This window comes from Apus apus, chromosome 1, assembly GCF_020740795.1.
Source record: "Apus apus isolate bApuApu2 chromosome 1, bApuApu2.pri.cur, whole genome shotgun sequence".
Classification (NCBI taxonomy): Eukaryota; Metazoa; Chordata; class Aves; order Apodiformes; family Apodidae; genus Apus; species Apus apus.
Genome location: NC_067282.1, coordinates 20,821,023 through 20,842,858, shown reverse-complemented (window position 1 = coordinate 20,842,858; position 21,836 = coordinate 20,821,023). Strand labels below are relative to the sequence as shown.

At 43.9% G+C, this 21,836-nt stretch overlaps 1 protein-coding gene across 7 annotated transcripts in view; it reads right to left on the bottom strand.

Moving 5' to 3' along the window:
- Positions 1-14,769: 14,769 nt before the first annotated feature.
- Positions 14,770-21,836, bottom strand: part of CDK8 (cyclin dependent kinase 8) — a 79,832-nt gene continuing 72,765 nt past the window's right edge. For 4 of the 7 annotated variants that reach the window (XM_051617934.1, XM_051617952.1, XM_051617979.1 and 1 more), the window contains 3 exons: positions 20,973-21,051; positions 20,695-20,853; positions 14,770-16,058 (listed from right to left, as the gene is read on the bottom strand). In XM_051617934.1, coding sequence (XP_051473894.1) covers positions 15,933-16,058; positions 20,695-20,853; positions 20,973-21,051 — 364 coding nt within the window. In that variant the 3' untranslated portion in view covers positions 14,770-15,932. The remainder of the gene's footprint in view (positions 16,059-20,694; positions 20,854-20,972; positions 21,052-21,836) is intronic. The other 3 variants (XM_051617942.1, XR_007889359.1, XR_007889360.1) reach the window with 3 other exon arrangements.

The window sequence follows — 21,836 nt, the reverse complement described above, 5'->3', positions numbered from 1 at the left end:
TCTGCTCTGGGAAGAAGTTCCCAACCAAACTTGCCAAACCAAGAAGCACAGAGAAGGCTGGGTCTGCACTGGCCTGCTGGGACATGCCCATGTCACTCCAGGAGACCCAGCTGCCTGGTTGGGAAATGCTGCAGCTCCCAGCTGGCCAGGGAAGCAGCTCTTCTCCTGTGGCACCCAGCCTGGAGAGAAGCCGGTGTGTGCCCGGGTCCTGCCTAGAGCCCCTTGCCTGGGGCTGCCAATGTGCTCTGATGTTGCCTGCCCAGAGCCCCCAGCACAGCCATCCCAGACCAGCCTTGCACAGAGGCTGATCCTGCTTTTCAGCACCAATCTGGGCTGTAATTGCCCAGTTTGAATATAGAACAAAAGTAAACAGCACTGGCAGCTGAGTCACCCAATTGCAGACCTGAAGCACTTCAAAGTTAGGTCTAAAAATATCTTCCATGCTTCTAGAAGCCAGACAGTTTTGTCTCCAGTTTGTTCCATCAGCAGCCCTGGGTCAATCTTCTTGTTCATCTCACCCTTGTCTTCTGATCTTTTAATGCATTTTTGTGTACCCCTTAATGGGGCTACAAGTGTCCACTGACCCCTTTTAGATGAGGACTCAGCAAATCATTTGTCTATAACACATTTTATGAACATCCTGAATATTTTTGTGTTCCCAAAGCCAGAAGAGGTGATGGAGGAGGCCTGGGAATGGCAAATAGGCCATGACCACTCACTGCCTCTTCCAGGTGAATGCCTTGGAGATGTCAAGTGAAAGCAGCTTCAAACTGGAGAGGTGCTTTCACATAACTTTGTTACATGATGGAGCTCAGCCACAGGAGACAGTCAGTGCTGGACCACAGCTTCAGAACATGGCAGGAAAAAATATTGAAAGAAAATTAACCTAAAGGCTATTGCCTACAGAGACATTAACTTGGGTCCCTAGAGGTGGGGAGGAGAAGCTGGGGTGGTGCTGCACCAGGTTCACCCAGTCCTCACTCTCCTCCCATGGTATCTGCTGCTGGTAGGGACAAGCTGTGGGGTTGGAGGGACATTTGGTCTGGCCAAGGGTGACTGCTCCTCTAAAATAGGAAGTTTCATGTGGCTGGGGGCAGTTCTCCCTGACCCACCACATGAAGGTCACCCTGTGGCTGCAACCTGTCCAACCCACATGCAGAGAAACACACTGTGCTCACCCCCCCCGACTCCTGCAGCACAGCAGCACAGCTGGAGCCTTTTGATGTGAGATGCATTTGTTTCCATTCACCTTGACAATCAAAGCTGAAATCTTTAAAGATTCAAAAATTAGCAATGAAGCAAAGTGAGTGAGCAGAGACACCAAGCAGGGTTAGAGGAGGGGACAGAAGAGGCAAAGGTGCCCCAGCCCCTGGGGCACCTGCTGTTTCTAGCGCAGCTCCTGCTGCTGGCAGCAGTGTGGCAAGAGTGTGGGCAGCACTGGAGGGAAGGGGCTGGGGAGCTGTAACAAGAACTGGCAACAGCAGAAAGGAGAGCAGATGGAGGAGAGGATGAAGATGAGCAGGGAGAGCACCCCACCTGTGCAACCCATTGTGGTACACACAGCACCAGGTCCTGTTTCTTCCTTCTCTCCCCAGTATTTGTGTCACTGGAATAAACAAGCCAGGTCTTCTCAGCCCTTGTGGAGGCTCCAGTGCTTCTGATGCCCACAGCCCTCTCAAAGATCCAGCAGCCAGTGCTGGAGGATGTACTGAAGAAACTGTATGTCTTAATTCTGTTCCAACATATCACTGCCACAGATGGAGCTGGCACCAAAAGCTTGGGCTGAGGCACAGACAGATGCTCAGCTTGTCTGGGATAGAGCTCTTGTGATGACTGGAGCACTGTGAGGGATTTTCCAAAGCATGTGGCACAAAGCTGTCAGTTTTTGTTTTTCTGGCCACTTTTAGAAGGGACTTTCCTTGGCGTTGAGCTCATCTGTTTGTAAGGTTCAGCAAGGGCAGCCAAATGGCTCACCCCACGTGGGCTGCACGGCAGCCTCCCTGCCCCTTGGTCCTCTCCAGGGCTGAAGGAGGAGATGCCTGGCCCTGGCATCCCACACCTCCTGGCCCAGCCAATCCAAGGAGCCAAGCAGCTCAGCAAGAACTCCAAACATCCTCAATTGGGTGGGGTGAAACTGTACAATTTGGAGGGACATGTTACAGCACCACAGCTAAATGCAAACGAACAAGTCTGCCTGAGCCCTGGGCCCAGGACAACCTCCCAAGGTAATTTTTGTGCCTTTTGGCACAAATGGTTTGGAAAGTACATTTTTCTCAGCTCATTCAAACAAAGACTAGCATTGATGCTTTCCCAAAAGGTTTCCAAATAGGTTTTTGAACAAAGCTGTACAGACCAGGAGGGGAAACAATAAGAGAGTGCAAAGTCCCTGGAGGGTAGAAAACCTCTTCTAGGTCACATTTGCTCTTCAGTCTTTCCAGAAGGTACCTCACTGAGAGTTTTTTTCCCTTTGGTTGTCTTTCTCTTTGGTTGTTGAAATGTTTGTAGCTGCCATTTATGTAAAACAACCCCCTAATGTTTGTCCCAGCTGCCTTTTCACTCAAAATCCACAGAAATAGTGCATGTTGTATCCAGTACTGATCCTCTTCTCGGTACTTTAAACTTGCCTTTTTAGCATCTCTGTTCACTATTTTGCTAGCACACACTATTGTCACTATTGTCACCCCACTTGCCCCCAGCAGCAGTTCCCCAGTTGCCTGCACCAGCCGAGTCCAAAGCAAAGGAAAAACCTGAGGGAATATGAAAGACACAGTAAAAATGGGAAATCTCTCTCCCTCTCTCAACGGATTTGAATAAACCAACCCCTATAAATATGTAGAATAATAAAATCCTGAATGCTGGGTGATTAAAGAGTTCTGGTCCCTCAGCAACCCACACCGAGTGTCTTTCTCACAGATTCACTCCCACTTGGGCACAAACTGCCAGGCTGGATGTGGGAGCTCCCAGCTGTGGTTTTATGGCTGGTTTTATACCAGAGGTCAGAGCGGCTGATGGTAATGGCCCCCTTGGCCTTACAGTTTATGAATCCATGAATTTCAAACTGCTCATTCACTTGTAACACTTGTAATTTATACCAAATTAAATGTCACCCAGTCAGTGTCCAGAAGCAACACCACGTGGCTGCTGCCACAGCCCAAAGCAGCTGGGAGAGGCAATTTGCCACCAGTGTGGATAGGACATGGAGTGTGAACAAAATACCAAGTGACTCTCACAAATCACTTTACAGGTATTTTTCCTCCCTCTCCATCACCACCTTCCCTTAGCAGTAGGTATCATTCTTGCTCTTCCCTTAAGCTTTTTTTCCCCGTACTTCCCATGTTAAATTACAACTTCAGTAGGACATGTCTACCTCTGCTTGCTTTCCTATGTCAGTCATTCAATTTCATAATCTCCATTTTATTTTCAACCATCTCAGGGATTGTTATTCCAGAACAGCAAATAAATTCTCAAGGTTCTTTTTTTCCCCTCCCATTTCCCTATAAATGGAATGTGACTAGGGATGTACCCTGTACCAAGTAAGTGAGAGGTCCTGTATAACCTTCCCCCAGAGGGCATGGGGGAACCAATACGTGGCAAAGTTGGCAAAGGGGACCTTTCTTCTGCAGGAGACACGTGGTAGTGAACACTGGTGTTTCACTGGGATCCTGAAGAATTCATTACAAATGAGGCTCCAGGATTTATAGACACCTATCTCCTGCTTCCTGCCCTAGTTTTGCAGTGATGAACATGTCTCTGGGCCCAGGGATTTCACCAAGAGAACAGTAGGGCCAGGGCAGTAGGGGTGACCATATACAGCTTCTCCTGGAAGCAGCAGAGGGGAGGTACCTGAGCAGTTTGGAAGTGAGTAGCTCCCAACTGGTTCTCTGTGTCCGTGGGAATTCAGGAGCTAGGTTGCTTTTCCTAGCCCATAAATCCATGCCATTGCATGAGAACAGCAGCTTTCACTTTTGCAAAAAGGGAAATAATTAGGGAAAACTTGTAAATGGAAGACATCATATATATTGGGATATCCTTTTAAATTAATTACATTTGTTGGTGATTTGTTGAGCAAGGTCAGGAGCCTTCACACTGTAAAGATGTAACTAAACAAAATGAACAGCATCAGAGAACTCGGTCACCCTTCCAGTTGGGATTGTGAAGGGATGGCACAGACAAAATATAAACCCAGCTTCAGCTGTGCTCAGCTTTTCCTCTTCACTGCTGCTGCAGTGCATCAAGGTGATTTAATCTGAGGGCAAAATTTGAAGATGAGGTCTGGACATGGGAGCAGCCCATGAAACCTGGCACCAGCCAGCAGCACTGCTGGGAAGCAGGAGCAACCTGTGAGTAACTCCCAGGTCCATCTCAAAGGATAAGCACCTGGCTTGTAGTGTATTTAATGAGCTGTCACATTAGCTGAGCTGCAGGAGATATGGATGGGAGGTGGGAAGGGAGAGGAGCTCTGTGGAGGGGCAGCAAGTCTGCCAGGAGCTGCAAAGGGGACATGTGCCAGTGTGTGAGGCTCTGGCACCTGTGAGTCCCCCCAGGCTGCTGCTGAGCACTGCTCTCACACCCCCTTTTTGGGTGCTGCTGGTGTTAACTGGACACAAATTGTCCAGCTTAAAAGCAACCAGTCATGCATTCATAATGTTTATGAAAATCACAAGGTGTGAAGAGCAAAAAGGGGATAGCTTGATTGTTTCAATTAATGTGGCCAGTCTCACTGTGAATTCTTGTTATTCTAGGTTGGCTTTTCTCTCTGAATATTTACCATTAAGTGGGACCTCCCCAGGTGCCCTGGACTCTTTGAACAACACAGTTACCTGAGCACAGGGAAGCTCCTGCATTCCTTGTTTAAAACTGATGCATGGGCATAGCAGAAATTGCTCCATGAAAGTTTCCCATTGGGAATCTATTTAAAGACCATATTCCCTTGTCTTGCCATCACATAGTTTGCATGTGGCACTGTCTGTAAAGAAGCACTTTGTGTGTCTAAAGGTTTTCCAAAGCAGGTGGAGAATGAAGCTGTGGGCTGTTATACCTCTGTCCTCTGGCTGCTTGTAAACCCACCTGCCTGTGCCCTTTGTAACACCACCTTATTTCAAGATGATCCGGCACACTCTGCCAGGGATGCTCCCCAAGATAACAGCTCACAAAGGATTGCTGCAGGATTTGGGTCATGGATGGAGCGCAAGGTGGCGTTTTCTCCCTAATGAAAGTCTCTCCCACAGCTTTTTCCTTTCAGATGAAGAAATCTCTGCAGTTCACAGAACCATTTGTACTGGTTTAATGATCCTAAAGCCATCTATCCTGGGGAAGGGTTCTGCTTGAGCTCCCTGTTTACTTCAAACCCACTTATTTATAACATCCTTTCCTTCAGTTCCTGCATCCTTCACCTGCACAAACATCTCCTTTAGCTCATCTTTATTGAATACAGTTAAGTGTAGCTCATGGGGTTATTGAATTACAGGCATGAACTTCAGAAAATTAGATAAATCACTCACATATTGGCCTCTCTCTATTAAACACATCTCACCCTGAGGCATTTTCCCACAGAACAGATACTATATATCAGTGCTTGGATACCTGAAGTAGCTAAAGCGGGTTTCTCCCCTGGAGAAGGCACCAAGGGGAGGGCAGCAGCCCTCTCTGAAGGAAGCTCTACTACCAGAAGTATTTGTTAGGAATAACACCCTCTGTATGAGACTTGAATGTAAGAGCTGGAGATGGAGCTTGAGCTACATTTGTTGATACCAGATCCTCCTTCATATGGTGCAGGATCCAGCAGCAATGCATGCTGGCCTTTTTTCAGTGGCAAGACAAGAGGTAATGGGCACAAACTTGCACATAGGAAGTTCCATCTACACATAAGGAGGAATTTCTTTACTCTGAGGATGATGGAGTACTGGAACAGGCTGTCCAGAGCAGTTGTAGGGTCTCCATTCAAAACTCACCTGGACGCCATCCTGTGTAACCTGCTCAAGGGAAGGGGGGTTGCACTAGATGATCTCCAGAGGTACCACACTGCAGTGTCACCACCCATCCTCAACACCTGCCTCTGCCCAGCCCTGGCACGGGGGGACAATGTTCTCCCTGGGGTCACTTACTGATGTGCCCCTGCCAGGCACTGCACTGCCCCCACAACTCACCAGCTGTAAGAGAGATGGTGATTGTCCTTGTGAGATATTTGAGTGTGATTGGGAGGGGTGGAGGACTGGGAAATGGTGAAGTTATTTGGGGATGTGAAGGGGACCTGGCTGCATGCTCAGCCCCCAGCATGGTGGGGAGCAGCAGACCCTGGTGCTGCCCAGCACCAGCCCATGCCACTTTCTTGCCTGCCCTGCAGCACCCTTGGATTCGTGCACCTGAAGAGCATCTCCAGACCACTCATTTGCCTTTTTCTCTAGTTTATTTTCATGCTGACACTCCTTTTAATTTCTCTTACCTCACCTTTGGTATTTTCATCATACCTGCACATTTCTGTCCCTGCCTTGTGGTTTGACAGGTCTTGGGTTTTTAGCGGATTTTTTTTCATCTAGCAATCACCCTGAGTTGGAAGTCTGAGGGAGTTTGATGATGTTTTATCCCAAACCGTATCTGCTGACTCTAATCCACTGATGCTGTAAGGTAACAGAGCTTCAGCCTGAGGCCTGTGAGATTAAGGTACAACATCATCCCCCACAACTTGGCCAGGAGTGTGCACAGTCTCTCCTGTGGGTGCTGGTCTTCTGCAGGGAAAGCAACACAGAACTACCTCCCCTTTGGTGCGTTTCTGTCCAGGTACAGAACTCAACAGGAACCATCAGTGGCCTCAGATTAGAACAGATGCATTTAGCTTGTTTTTCAGCCTGTTGAGAAACGACCAAAATCTCTGCAAAAATCCTGTTTTGCTAAATCCTCCTATTTTCCATTATTTTCAGTAGGTCAAAGTTTGAATTATTTTCAGATAAAAGGTTCACTGAAATACAAAAAGGAAAAATCCCATATATACAGTAATTTGCCCTGATACATCACCATGAACCTAAGTAACCTTTCAGGAAAAGGCATATTCACTGTAGCATTGCTGGATCCCCGCTCCTTATGCACAGGACTTTTTTCTGAATTGCTTTTGGATATTAATGAAAATTGTATAAATAACTAGCATAATCAAGACTTTAAAATCCTGGTATTGTTAAGTATTGCTAAGGATCAACACAGGTGAATTTGTAAATGCAAGGAGCATGAACTACCCTGTTTTAAGTAAGTTGTCCCTCTCAAGGAAAGTAATTTTTACTATCAGTGAATTAGGTTTCCAGTGGAAGTGGTTTTCAGTGTGGATGTTTAACGTTTTTTGTCTGAAAATGCCCTTAATTAAGGAGTAAGTTGTAAATTTGATAACAGTGACATCTATATATTACTGCCTGCTGTCCACAAAACCCTCTTTTGGGAAGATTCTGGTTGGACACAAGAATAAGATTTTTCACCATGAGACAATCAGCTATTGGAGTAATCTCCCCAGGGAAGTGGCGAATTCCCCAGCATTGGAGACTTTTTAAGATTCAGTGGGACAGGGTGCTGGGCCATCTTGTCTAGATCACATTTTTGCCATGAAAGGTTGGACCAGGTGATCCTTGAGGTCCAATCCAACCTGGCCTTCTATGATTCTGTGATTGATTCCAGCTTGGATTTTCCCCCTTCCTTTGAGGTATGTGCATGTTGTCTGTTTATAGACATCATATGAGTTACTTCATTAAACCTCAGTTACCGTATTTCTTGCTCCAAATGAACTGATTTCATACTTTCAAATTTCTGTTAAACCCCCCACCCCCAAAGAAAACCAATACAGCAGACAAATCTTCATGTTTGTCTTTTATGTTGATTCATTTTCACTGTTTTCTCTCCTGGTGGAAGCTAAAATCACTCCAAGAGCCAACTCCCACTCTCATACTTTGACCATTCTCCATCCTACACACACACACCCCTGCTCGCTGCTTGTCAGAGCGAGGTTTGGTGCCTGTGTCACCAGTTTCCCCAGTGGCTCCATCTCACTGTACACATTTGGGGTGCTGCACTCCTGAGAATTTGCCAGACAAGGGCATGAAGGCTGAGAACAGGATTGCAGCTCACAGGAAACTCTTAACTTCAAGCAACACAAGCAAGCAGATGCTCAGCCAGCCAGCTGTAGGCCATCAGGTGGTCTCCTCCTTGAGTCCCCCTCTGGGCAGTTTGATCTGCCTTTGAGCATCCACGTGCTCTTCAACTTCCCAGTTGGGGAAAATGAGGTTTTCCAGCAGATTGGCCCTTCTGCCAGTGGGTCCCTGCAGTGTTTCAAGCCGTGGCCATCCCGCTGTGCCCCAGGGTGCAGGTCAGCCAGCACAACTCACCAGCACTTCTCTGTGGCTACCACCCTCCCTCAGACCCCACCAGTGACGCCCGCGCCTCCCGGGGAGCCGGAGAAGCGTGACAGCCCCAGCTCCTCACCCAGGGAGTAAGGGCTGGATGAGATGTAATCCAGCAGCTCCTCGTCAGCCCCAGGCACTCAGCAGGCACAGGCTGCTCCACCTCGCAAGTCCCTGCAGGGCTCTGCCAGCAGAGAGAGTCCCAGAGAAAATCCCACCCCAGAAGAGTCTCCAAATCAACTGGGGTGGGGTTTTCCAACCAGCTAGTTTTGTCCGGTGTGCAATTAAATTGTGTGGGTATCTTACATACCTGCATGGCTGGTGGCAGTGGAACATTTATCAGGAGTTTATATCAGGATTTTTAAGTTCCTGGGGTGGGACATGATACTCCTCTCACCTTTTTTTGATTTTCTGAAGGAAGGACAAGGCAGAGAGCCATGGCAAAGCCTGAAGCCTGTGCAGAGAGGACATCAGGAGTGCCATGGCTCTGTATAAGCACGCCTCAGAGCACACAGCTGCCCCTATGACCATCCCTGCCACCCAAACTCAGAACTGATCCCCAAGGAATCCTTCTTCAAAGCTTGCTGCTAATCTCCATATTCTGATCCAGATCTACAGAAATACATGGCTGAAGTGAATGTGAATCATGCCAAACAATTTATTCTATTGTCTTCACTACCCAGTTAACGGGAAGAGCTCACTACGGTGGAACTTGGCTTGTGTAGGAAGCCTTACAGGTTCCTACATACATTTCAGAAACACCGTAAACAGCAAAAGATGGTCCCCCTGTGCTTGGCACTGGTGAGGCCTTACCTCGAATCCTGTGTTCAGCTTTGGGCCCCTCACGACAAGAAGGACATTGAGGTGCTGGAGTGTGTCCAGAGAAGGGCAACTGAGCTGGGCAAGGATCTGGAGCACAGGTCATATGAGCAGCTGAGGGTACTGGGGTTGTTTAGTCTGGAGAAAAGGAGGCTGAGGGGAGACCTTATCTCTCTCTACAGGTACCTGAGATGAGGTTGTAGTGAGGTGGGGGTTGGTCTCTTCTCCCAAGTAAGAAGAGACAGAACAAGAGGAAATGGCCTCAAGTTGTGCCAGGGGAGGTTTAGATTGGATATTAGGAAAAAATTATTCACTGAAAGGGTTGTCAGGCACTGGCACAGGCTGCCCAGGGAAGTGGTGGAATCACCATTCCTGGAGGTATTTAAAATATGTGCAGATGTGATGCTGAGGAACATGGTTTAGTGGGGTCTTGTCAGTGCTGGGGGAACAGTTGGACTTGATGACCTTAAAGATCTTTTCCAACCTAAATTATTCTATGGTTCTATTAAAAGAATATGAACTTAAAAAGTTGATCAATAAGAATAGTTCTGTGCAGACCCTGCCAGCGTCCTGGGGGAAGACCAGCCAGTGGATATTAAAGGCAACGCTGCATAAACTAGAAACACAAACACAGGACATGGTCAGATTTTGGCACAGTGACTTGGAGAGGGATGAGGTCCCATAAGACAGGAGTGCTATTTACACCTTATGGGGTAAGAAAATACTGCTTTGCCTCTCATATAATGCCTCTAGGAAAGACACAACAGTGCCTTCCATAAGCATCTGCTCAAGGCTTTTCTGTGATCTCAGCAGTTCCCTAGGACCTCTCCTCACACAAATCCCTATTTCATCTCCCTCCCTTCCTCAGTCAGCTGATTGCTTATGTAGCTGGTGGGGTGGCAGAGGCTGCTGCTCCTCAGCCAGTGGGTGAAGCATTGTAAAAATCCAAAGCTCCCACAAATATTAATCAAGGGCACATGGTGGCCTTCCCACATCCCAGGCTCAGGAAATAGAAACATTTCCTTGAAGTGGATGCTGTAAAGGCTATCATTGGTGCTTCTGTGGGCATCTTGTTATGGGTTACATACCAAGATGTGCTGTGCTGCTTAAATAACAAGCACTTCTGAACCAGCTCCTTCTCCATCTCACCTGGCTCAGGTGGAGTACCCAGCCCACCTAAGTAAAACCAGAAATGGAGAGGGAGGGCCAAGGAAAGACACCCTAATCCTGGCAGGCTGAAAAGAGCAGTGATGGAGCTTGTCCAGGTTCCCACCCTGGGCTGGAGCTGGTGTGCACCACCCTAGGGCAACGGCTTCATCGAAGTCAGTGCTAGTGCCAAGGTCTACAGCACAGGATCCTTTTTTCTAAAGACAGTCCTCTGGAGAGAACTGCTTTCTGCCAACATTCAAGCCATCCACCAAGATAAAGGCTGCTCAAAATCCTCAAGCAGAGAAACTTATCACGAGTCCTGATGGGAGGAACAGATTTGTTTCTGTTTTGCTTTCAAAATGCAAGCACCTTTTCCCACTACCTCTTCTACTGCTTGAGCAGTTTGTACATGCCTGTCATTCAGATGTCTGACACACCATTTCATGAAGTGTTCTTTATCCATAGCTGTGACAAGCAAATTACACTGAATTAAGCTCATCTGCCTTGGTCTCAAGGGACACTAGCTATTAAACTGTCTCAGAACTGGCATCCTGAAGCACTGAAACCACTCAGCCTGGAGGAAGATGCTGAGACAGATGCACTACCCAACAAAAAAGGGCTGCTCTATTTAGGGGTGTAACTAAAATAGCATGTAGGGAGCTCCACACTACTCAGTCCTTCTGCAGAAAATAGGCTCAACATTTAGTCCAAATGGCAGGTCTGCAACTTCCCACTGGCTCCAAGAAATAATCTGTCTTTCTTTTCTGATACACAGTAACAAATAAGAGATCCTGCAGGCTCCCTCCCACTGCCATTATCCCAGACGGTGGCAGGCAAACTGCTTAACCATGCTCATAAAATCAACAGCCATTATACATGAAAGGCAGAGATTACAGCTTGCCTTGTAGGGAAGCCAGGATGGGGTGGGGGACATACAACAGGAGATGCTTATCGTTTAAAGAGCAATTTTAGAAAGAAATCAATGGACTCCAGGGAACAGCACAAGTAATTTCTTCACATAAAACCTTCAGTTGCAACTGACTCCAACCTTTGTTCTCACTAGCTGCCACCTCTGATGGGTTCTGAACAGGCAAGAGATGTAGAGCAATGTGAAAAAGATAGGAACAGCTTCCAAGATCTTTGCTGACAGAGCCTTAAGGCCATCTCGTGTGACATGGCTAACTCCTGCATGCTTCACACACACTCCACTCATGCTTTGCTGTCTCCTATACCGTCATCTTCTTGTTTCAGTTGGAAGACAAGAATTGACAACATTTAATAAAATAATACTTGATAAAATAATATCCTAGTGGTCAGTCTCACAGAAATACCTGCTCCATGTTGTGGAGAAAGCTTTGTGCAAAGCTACCACGGGCATGGTAGCTGATGAGACATTTGGGACGCCGATGGCTCTCAGCAAAGGAACACAGAGGAACTTGCTTTTCTTTTTTGAAAGGAGCCCATCCAGCAAAAAAGAGACACCAAGGGCTGCAATAGTGTTTGAACAGGCAATGGCACATCCCTGCCACCTGCATTAAGTATCTCCCCAGAGAAAACAAAGCATGGAAACAAAAATCCCATATAAATTAAGTATTGCATAAAGAAAGTAAAAAGGAATTGAGAGATGTGTTTTGTTTACTCCTCTCCAACTCAGGCCAACCTAACTGCTCAAGGAGTTTGCCACCTTGAGGTCAATCACTCCAGACCCAGGAGAGACTGCCCAGCAGTGGCTTCAGAAGAAGGAAAAAGGAAGCTGAAGGAAAACCTGCACTATCACCAGCCTGCCCCTCAGCTGGGCATTGCTTGGGCACTACCACAGGCTATTCAGTGAGCACTTTCCGATTTACATAGATACACAGGGAAGGACACAATCAGTCCCATTTCCTTCCTCAGACTGCTCTTCCCCACCAGTAATGCCAAAACCCTTTTTGGAAGATTCTGATTAGAGAGAAGAGGAAAATTTTTCACCATGAGAAAATCAGCTATTGGAGTAAACTCCCCAGGGAAGTGGTGAATTCCCCAACAATGGAGACTTTTAAGATTCAGTGGGACAGGGTGCTGGGCCATCTTGTCTAGATCACATTTTTGCCAAGAAAGGTTGGACCAGATGATCCTTGATGTCCCGTCCAACCTGGTATTCTATGACTGCAAAACTTACTCACGTCTCCTTAAATAAGCTGGGTTCTTATCAAGTACAATGCATTCAGAGCTGCCACAAGCTAGGCTTGCTGGGAATGCCAAGGTGAAAGTGCACAGCACATTTATCCTCACAATCAAGTTAAGTTAAGCTTGTAGCCCATTTTCAACATAAGCCTATTCTAGAAAAACAATGTGTTCTTTAATCATAGCAACAAAGACAGGCTCCCAGACTCCAGCTATTTGGAATTCACTCAGCTTGGTCCAGATAACAGTTGGTGAAAAATGAAAAGCTTTGAAGTCCTTGAGCCTAGTAACAAGAGCTGAGAGAGGCGAGGAAAGAGGCTCAGCTCATACACTGGCCGCTGCATCCCAAGCTGCCAGCTCCCTCATGGGAATCTACAACTGCTCTAGGAAATGTTCTCAAAGGTGCTTTCTTTCTCCTCCCCTTTCAGTGACCCTCACCTAAAAAGCACAGAGGAAAAAAGGAACAGGATTATTTTATTTTTTTTTAACAATTCAGGATAGTCATTCAGAGCCTTGCCCTCAGTATTCCTAAACCAGTATTAAAAAACTTACTTGATGCAGATGATCATTTGTAATTATCATTAATATGACAAGATTACCTTTATCTGCAATAAAATTATACCCCATCTTGAAGGTACCAGAGGTTATACCAAGCACTGAAAAACCTTTTCTTTCTGCAGTTCTAGAGAAAGAAACCCAAAAAATCCTTCTCCCAAAGGACCAGCTGACTCAGACACCAGAACAAGTCAAATATTAAAACTTCACTTCCCTGTAGGAGCTCAGTCTGTTAAGGTAATCTGCAATATGTCTACTAAAAATGGAGTAGAATGAATGAAATTACTGCAAACGGAGTAGCAGGCTATTTAGAACTAAATGTAAATATAATTTAGTTTTATTATAATAAGTTGATCAGCTGTGTCTCCATCTCAAATACCTTCTTAACAGGAAAATTAAATTCAAGTGCAAACTAATGGCAAGAGTTTTTTTTGTCAGTTGGGCGCATTTCCCTTTGCAAAAACAAAATTAAAGCCAGTCTGCTACTTTTAAACAAAGTATTGGAGACATCACAATATACTGGTATCAAATAAGGTTTGCATTAATACAAATAATATTAACTATTATGCATTAATATGAATAAGCATCAAGAGATGAAAAAATCAAGACCAACAGTATTTTAGCCCCAGAAGTTACTTTTGTCACACTCTATTTAAATATGAGAAAAAACTTCTTTACTCTGAGGGTGACAGAGCACTGGAATAGGCTGCCCAGGGAGGTTGTGGAATCTCCTTCTCTGCAGATATTCAAGACCCACCTGGATGCAGTCTTGAGTAATGTGCTCTAGGTGATCCTGCTTTAGCAGGGGAGTTGGACTAGACGATCTCTAGAGGTCCCTTCCAACTCTGACAATTTCAGTAGCTGGTAAGAGTCTAGAAATACTAAACAGGAAAGTTCAGAGTGTATATATAAAAATTAAGAAAAGGATGAAAAAAAGGCTTTCATTTGAAAAACAAACCAAAAAGAAATTTAAGGCACTCCCACCTATATATTAATTTTTATTCCAGAAACTAAGGAAAGTCAGATTTTGACAACACCCCTGTCAAATTATCTGATTATCAGACATTATTACTGAAGCAGCATTAACTGCACTCACATTTTTTGTTTAGTTTTAAGTCTCCTGAGTACTTAAACCTCTATTTCATTCAGACAATTTCATCTTCACCTCACACATGTTGGTTTGTGTTACAGGCTGGCTACCAATTTGGCTTTTCTTTTGTCCCCATCAGCAGCTCAGTGCATCTGAATGACTCACACTAATTGATACTCACGCTACATGAAACACTTGCAGGAGAAAAACCCTGCATATATTTGTCATAAAATTATGGTGTGATATTAGATACCAAGAGAAAAATGAGTAACAGAAACCTTAGAAGAACTATTCAGACAGGAGCATCTCTAAATTTTGCAGATGAAAAGGAGCCAGCTGATCTACAAAATGTAGATAATAATAAAGCCACGTTCAGTGTATCTCCAGCTGATCAGGTACATGTATGCAACTAGGGTAATGACATTTTACCAAGGCACTGGCTTTTCCTGCTATTTAAAAAAAAAAAAAAAAAAAATCCTTCACAACAGTTAAGGGAAGCCTGTCCACTTGCAAGAAAAATCCATGTTAGACACTTTCTCAGGACACAACCAGACAGAGATGTATGATGGGGGAGCAGGATGGTGGTGTTGATAAAAAGGAATACAGGCGAAGGTCATATGCAGATTTATGAAAAATAAATTTATTACATAACACCTTGTTTTAACAATGTTTGATTTTTTTTTTTATTCAGAATACTTGCGTCATTCATGTAAAATAGTTTGATACAGTACATTGTATGTAAGTTTTTCCTCATAAACTCTAAGGCTTTCCTAACACCTTGATCCTCTGCTGTAGGAATGGCACCCCTAAACAATGTGTGAACATTAAAAAAGAAAACAACTAACTGAACAAAATTTAAAATCCACTACACCAAGCTGGTTCTCAAAATCATGACGAAATATCTGAATGGATGCCAAACCTTTTTAGGAAATATCATTCATGCTTTTTAAATCCCAAAGCATGCTCACAAATCATTAACACCAACAGGAAAAAAAAATAGAACACTGTCTATGACAATCATTTTCGTTTGTTTGCTGAACCAAACATGTTTATATCAATGACAACATAATTATTTTACTATCAAATAGCAGCTTTAATACCAGTCAAGTCATAGATTTAAAAACAAAACAAAATATGTTGGAAATAAATCTTTGGGACACTTGTAATTGCTGGAAAAAAATACAAATGTTTTCATGTCCTTAAAAAAAACCAAACCCTCATCATAGCAATCATGTCGGTCATAAAACATTTGATCTAAGTGGAAAATGAGCCAACCCACAAAAGTCACTAAAAATAAACATCTATCAAAATTGTCTCAATCGGAGTCACGGTTAGTTTGCTTTTTTGCCATGGTAACATATAGTGTATGCTTCAAGTACCAGTTCAAAGATGTTGTGTATTATTGGTCAGATAAAGTTGTTACATCAAGAGAATTCACCACATACGACAACAAAAATGCTTGCCCCTAGCACATTTCACAGCTTCAACTGCTACAGACTGTCACTGAAAAAAAATGCATCGATCAGTCTGAACCATGTCAAGTAAACTATGGAAGTAGCATATCCACAACACAAACCGTGCTAGCACTTTCTCTTCAAGTCTAACCCCAACAGGTACAATTTGGGAGCCACTGCTCCGCTCTGTGGAAGGGGGTGGGTCGTGGCGACCGGCCGGGTTGGAGGGGTGGTTGTAGAGGGCATCCCGTGGCCCAGGCCGGGTTGCAGGCAGGCAGGGCCAGTCCTGCAGCATCAGCAACAGTGCATGGACGCTGGGGCTGCAGCTCAGTACCGGTGCGTCTGGTGCGAGTACTGTGGCGGCTGCTGGGAGGTAGCTGAGTAACCCATGCTGCTCTGGGGCTGGGATGTGCTTGGTCCGGGGTTGGGGTAGGCAGCGTGGGGGTTGGAACGCTGCAGAGGGGTAAAAGCAGAGGAAACACAATCCTTTGTAACGCGTACATTGCAAGACACTGTCACGTACTGATTTGTTTCTTCAAGAGGTACCAAGCACACACAGTCTCAACTCAGCTTCACTTCCAGGCTTCCTTTCACTTAGTCTGATTACAGCAGATGCAGGTACGAACATCAGGAATACCAGATAAGAAAGTGACAGTGACCACCCTGCAGCTGTCCATCCCAAATACCTCCTGTGAATCTACATCCAGCACAGTCAAACCTCCAGCCAACCCTGCAGATGGCTGTGGTACACACACCTGCATGTTACACCAGGCTAACACCACTCATGGCAGTGGTCTTCTCCCCTTGCTCAACACACAAGAAGGTGTGTTGCAGTGGAGGCCCAAATGGTGCATCCTACCACTGGTGAGCCACTCTGCACTATTCTGGAGATATTCCTATACACAGGGTGCATTTGCCACCCTTCTGTATGACCTAGGAGTAAATGCTGAGAGAGCTGTGATTAGTTAGGCTAAGGTGTCATCTAGCAGCAGCCTTACAAATATTTGAAGGAGAGCTATGGAACAGCTTCACACTTCTCAGAGAAACCAGCTATTTCAGGGGGAAATAGCCACAGGTTGTGACTTGGGAGGTTCAGGTTGGACACTGGCAGGGAGTAGGTAGAGAGGGGAGAGAGAGGACGAGTGTGTGAGGAAATCACAAAGAGGCCAGAATAGCACTAGAAGAACTTGCCCAGAGAGGCTATGAAGTCTCCATCTATGGAGTTTTTAAAGACTCAGCAAAACAAAGCCATGGCTGACCTGAATTAGCATTAGCAAGAGTCCTGCTTCAAGTGGGAGACTGGGCTAGAAGGTCTCCGGAGGCCCCTTTCTACAATTACTTATTGAGTGAAGCATTCATCATTGCAAGAAGCTCTGAGCAAACCAGCAACTGCCTACTTCAATTATAAGCTGAAAGTTATTTACATGCTGTGCATCACAAAGAAAAAAAGGACTGCATGTGAGATTTTCAATCTAAGCATACGATCATTTAGCAGAATTTAACTTTTAATTAAAATAACAAAACTTTGGTACGTTACTGTGCTGTTTTACATTTATTTTAAGATTTACACACACACAAATTCTGCAGTGTTTAAAAACTGCTCTGTAACTTCTGAACTCTTCATATTGCATGATAATCAGTATTTGTGGCAAAAGCAGCTTCAAGTAAAGGTCTTGAAACTTCTCAAAGGTGACTATGCCAGGACTAGGGTATTGCTATCGAGACCTAAATATGCAAAACTATGGTAACCTAACATCCTGAAAAAGTAAAATATTAAAATAGCTTTACAGAATTTATCAGTTGCAACATAAAACAATAAATAACCACTCCATTTTTTCCTGCCATTCAGCATTTAGAACAGAAGCTATAACCAGGATGCCGAGATGATTGCAGAAATAAAAAGGCAAACTCTACTTGTTACCATAAGCTCACAGGACTAAGCTAATTCTCTTGGGGTGTAAAGTGACAGAAATGGCTGGACCAGCACTTAATGCCAGAGGGAACAAACCAGCACTGCTGAACTGCACCGTTAACAGAGTGACTGAGCTTTTGTGACATGTGCCTTCAGTCTTGAGAGATGGACTAAGTCACTTGTCAACAGAAGCACACCACAGTTCTGGGTCACCCTTCACCATGTAACAAATCTAGGATGTACTTCAGAGAGCTAAAATCCCTGAATGCTCTTTGTGCCCAAGCATGGCTCCTGTATGTAGGGAACTATCACAAGTTTAACCATTTAAAAACTGACCAATCATGTAAATTGTAAACACCTTCTGCATGCTGACTTCTAAAACAGCTCTGACTGTAAGATGGAGTCAATTAAAAACCACCAGACTCTTTCATGACTCCCAGTACAATAAATAGCTTTGTTTAAGAACATATGTAAATATCCAGTCCTTTGTAAGTGCCATTAAGCACCCAGAGGGTTATGACAAGCAAAAGCTTGAAGTAGTGGAACTGCTCCAGCCTATTTAGTCACATTGCCTTTGGAAGTGTCACACTGCAGATTTAAATGAGAAGGCAAGGAAGTCTGTGTGCCATGTGCCTACTATTTTATGCATGACAGGAAAGGATACAAGGTCAACTTGCTCTGCAGAAAGTAATTTGACTTCTGAGTGCATGGAGAAACTGTCTTAGTATGCCTTGCCCAGGAGATGGCAATCCTTCTTCACAGGCTTTATATGGGGAACTTGAGCAAATTAAACGAAGAACAAAGGAACAGGTGTTTGATTGAAACAGAGGGCTGCATTGTAATATTTGTTTGCCATTTCCTCAAGTTGCAGGATCAGAAGCAAAAAATGTGAGGAATTTTTTTCAGGGAGACCTGAAACCACCAGTAGGTAGCTTTTAAGTGCTTTTTAAGTTCTACTGCCATCAAGTTCAGGTCTCCTCTCTTTGATTACCTATTTTCCAGGTCCCTTAATCAGAAAAAAAAACTTCTTGCAAGACTGGGGGGAAGATTTTTTTTTATCTACTTTTAAAAACCAGGCATTTTGCCTCCTAGAGAGACAGGAAAAAGATTAGTCAGGAACAGCCAAGTTACCAGTAAGAGCTCCTAAGATAGCAAGGTAGCTGTTATCACTATCTTAAGGCAAAGCTATTCTGAAATTATGTTTGTTGATAAGGGCTGTCCCCAGCTACAATCCTGGGATGGGTATCTGAGTGCACAAAAATTTTGATGAGGATGAGCTGAAAACAAGCCAGCATCAGCTCATGCTGAGGCAATTTGAGTCTTCTGACTTCTCAACACGCAAACCTCAGCTCTTGCTCACACAAGTGGAAACTGAAGTTTGCTGAAAATGCCAAGCTGCAGCAAAACGAGGTGAAGGGCATTTAATCAGGGCATGTAAATGGGGCTCCCTGACACAGAACATGCAACCTCCGTGTCAGTCTCCTTAGATATGACTCAGCATGAGGGGAAGATGGAGATTTTTCATCTGCATTTGCCTTCTTAAATATATACACAGAGAAAAAGTGGTAGAAAGAGCCAGCTAAAAGGCCAAAACAGTGATTGGCTGCAGATTGCCAAATGGAAAGGGATGGATCTCATGTAAGAGAGTGGTCTGTGATGCATAATCCAATTAAAAGAACGATGGTGTTTATACCTAGAGCCATCCCACACTGCACACTGTAGCTAAGGCTGATCACTGCTTCAAACAGCTCTAAAAATTTACATTGTTCAAGGCGAATTACTTGAAAACTGATATGCTATTGATATCCTGAGCAAAGGAACTTTGAGGACTACATAAAGGGTCTCACAATAGAGCTCCTGAAAATGACCTTATTTTACGTTTTTTAGTACTTTAAAGTTTTGGCCAATGCTGTAAGGGTAAGGGTAATGCTCCCAAGCAGCTTTTGAAGATAGCTGGTACTCTCAGGAACAAACTCAGAAATGCAAGATTTCAAAGTCCATTGGTGTTTATGGAGAAACACTGTCAAACTGATAAGCAAGTTGACAGCAGCACTTTTATTGACATCCTTCTTCAACCCTCCCTAAATTTTGCTATAGAATACAAGCATAGCTAAGTGTGTTTCTAACAGCAGGGTCTCAGATGTAGATATTAATCTTTGACTGAAAACATCATCAGTAATTTCTGACTTCCCCATCTTTTTATTTCATCCATGGCTCTCTTCCAATTTGCCTTCTGTACTATGCATTCTATGTGAACCAGTATGTAACAGTCCCTGCAGGCTAACATTTCCACCAGCATGCCTCCTCTTGAAATCTTCTCTTCCCCAGGCATCCAAAATCTGCCACCTCTCTAACTGCTCCTACGCACACCATTTGAAGTCTTCCTTGCTCCTCTTTTGTAATTTCTTAGCTTGCATCAACTAAAGATTCTGTCCTTAAGTCTCTTCTCCCCATCCTCCAGGAGTAACCTCATCCAGACCCACAAACTAGGGTATCATTCCCTGGAATGACTCTCAGATATTCTTCTGCTCAAGACTCTTCTGAAATCTGAATGTTTGACCACAAGCTCAAATGCAAGAAGGCTAGAACACAGTTTTCAGATTTTCCTCAAGCTTTTTTCATACACTGCTCCTCATCTTCCTCACTCATCGAATGCCACCATCTCACCTGTCTCTTCAGATCTGTAATACTGGGCTTACTCAACCAGGAGTCTCCCTTGGTCTTCAAAACAGAGATTATGACAGGATTATGTCAAGTCTTTCTGTTTGTAATCCAAAATACTGCATTCCCACCCACTTGCCCAACTAACACTCTTGTTCAGTTTCTTATTTCACCACTTGTTTTCTGTGCTATCCTTTGCCTCCTACCATTACAGGCTTGCTCAAATAAGGAATGGCATTTTTAGGTGACAGAACAAAAGGCTCCTGGTCCACGATCAGTATTTCCTATTATGAAGGCAATACATTTGTAATTGTAATAATCTCTGATCCTAGTCTCCTTATTGCTAAACTGAAGAGCATCAGTGTATCAATTTACAGGCAAAACAACAAACAGATCTAAAAGACGCAAAAAGCCTCCAGTCAATACAGTGACATTTACAAAAATACTTCCTTAGCTTAAAGAAACATTTCTGTACACATGAGAAACAAATTCACAATGTATAAGCAGAACAAATACCTGATAGTCTGAGGTCATAATAAGTCCACCTGAGGTAGTGGTAGGAGGAACAACTCTCACTTTTTTCAGTGGGGGTCCCTGCGTGTGACTGTTGTCTTGGTTCCCTGGATGACCAGTTCCATTAGTATGGTTATTGCCCTGCTGCTGCTGCTGGTTCTTCTCAATTGTTTAAACACAAAGAAAAATTTCAACTCAAAAGCAGTACATGAAATAACATGAAAACAGGAAATAGTGTGAAAGCCAGTAAAGCATGATGATACTGTTCTTCCAGTACTTACTTTGTCTCCTTTATCATCTGGTTCTTCTTCTGTTAAAAATTCCCGTTTTGGGTAAGGGATTTGACAACCTGCAAAAACACTGCCCCCCAAAAAAGTCTCTTTATCACTGTTTTTGAACAGGAGGGTTAGACCTGTAAGTTTCATACTTCCCACGCTAGGTTTAAGTTGCCTAAATCTAATACCTGTAACTGATTAGGAAGTTTTCCCTGTCTTACTTTCATATATTCTAAACTTAGTAAACCTATTCACACTTATTTTTTGATCTTCTTACACACTCATTTAAACTCCTATTAGTATTGATGGTTTCTGGTAACTGATGACCAAACTGGTGGCTGGAAATGTATACCACCTGTTAGATATCCACAATGGCACAAAACACTATCTTAATCCAGCTGTTGTGTAATTCAGTCTCAGGAGTAACTTAAAATACTCCTGGAAACTCCACTGAGTACTAAGAAAACCATCTGAACCAAAATTCAAAAATAACTAGACATTTCATCTGTCAATTCATATCTCATGGTCCACATGAATTTGCTACTGCTAGTGCAAGCTAATATTTACCTGCCCTTAATCCGTAAAACCTGTTTATAATGAAGTCTCTGTTAGCTTTACTTATTGTGAATTCACATTAAAATGCCAGTCTAAAGTTGATAAAAGAGCCAAACAAGATCCTAAAAGCAGTTTTTGCAAACATAAATAATTCACATGACAGCATTAAATCATAGTCAGGAGCTGTTATAAATAATCCAGTAGGTTTTAGTGAAATAACTTCATTTTTAATTAATTGCTTACATATATACATACCATATTTTATACATTCTACTCTAGATAATGGTAGAGAATCATAAATAGAATGAACTAATA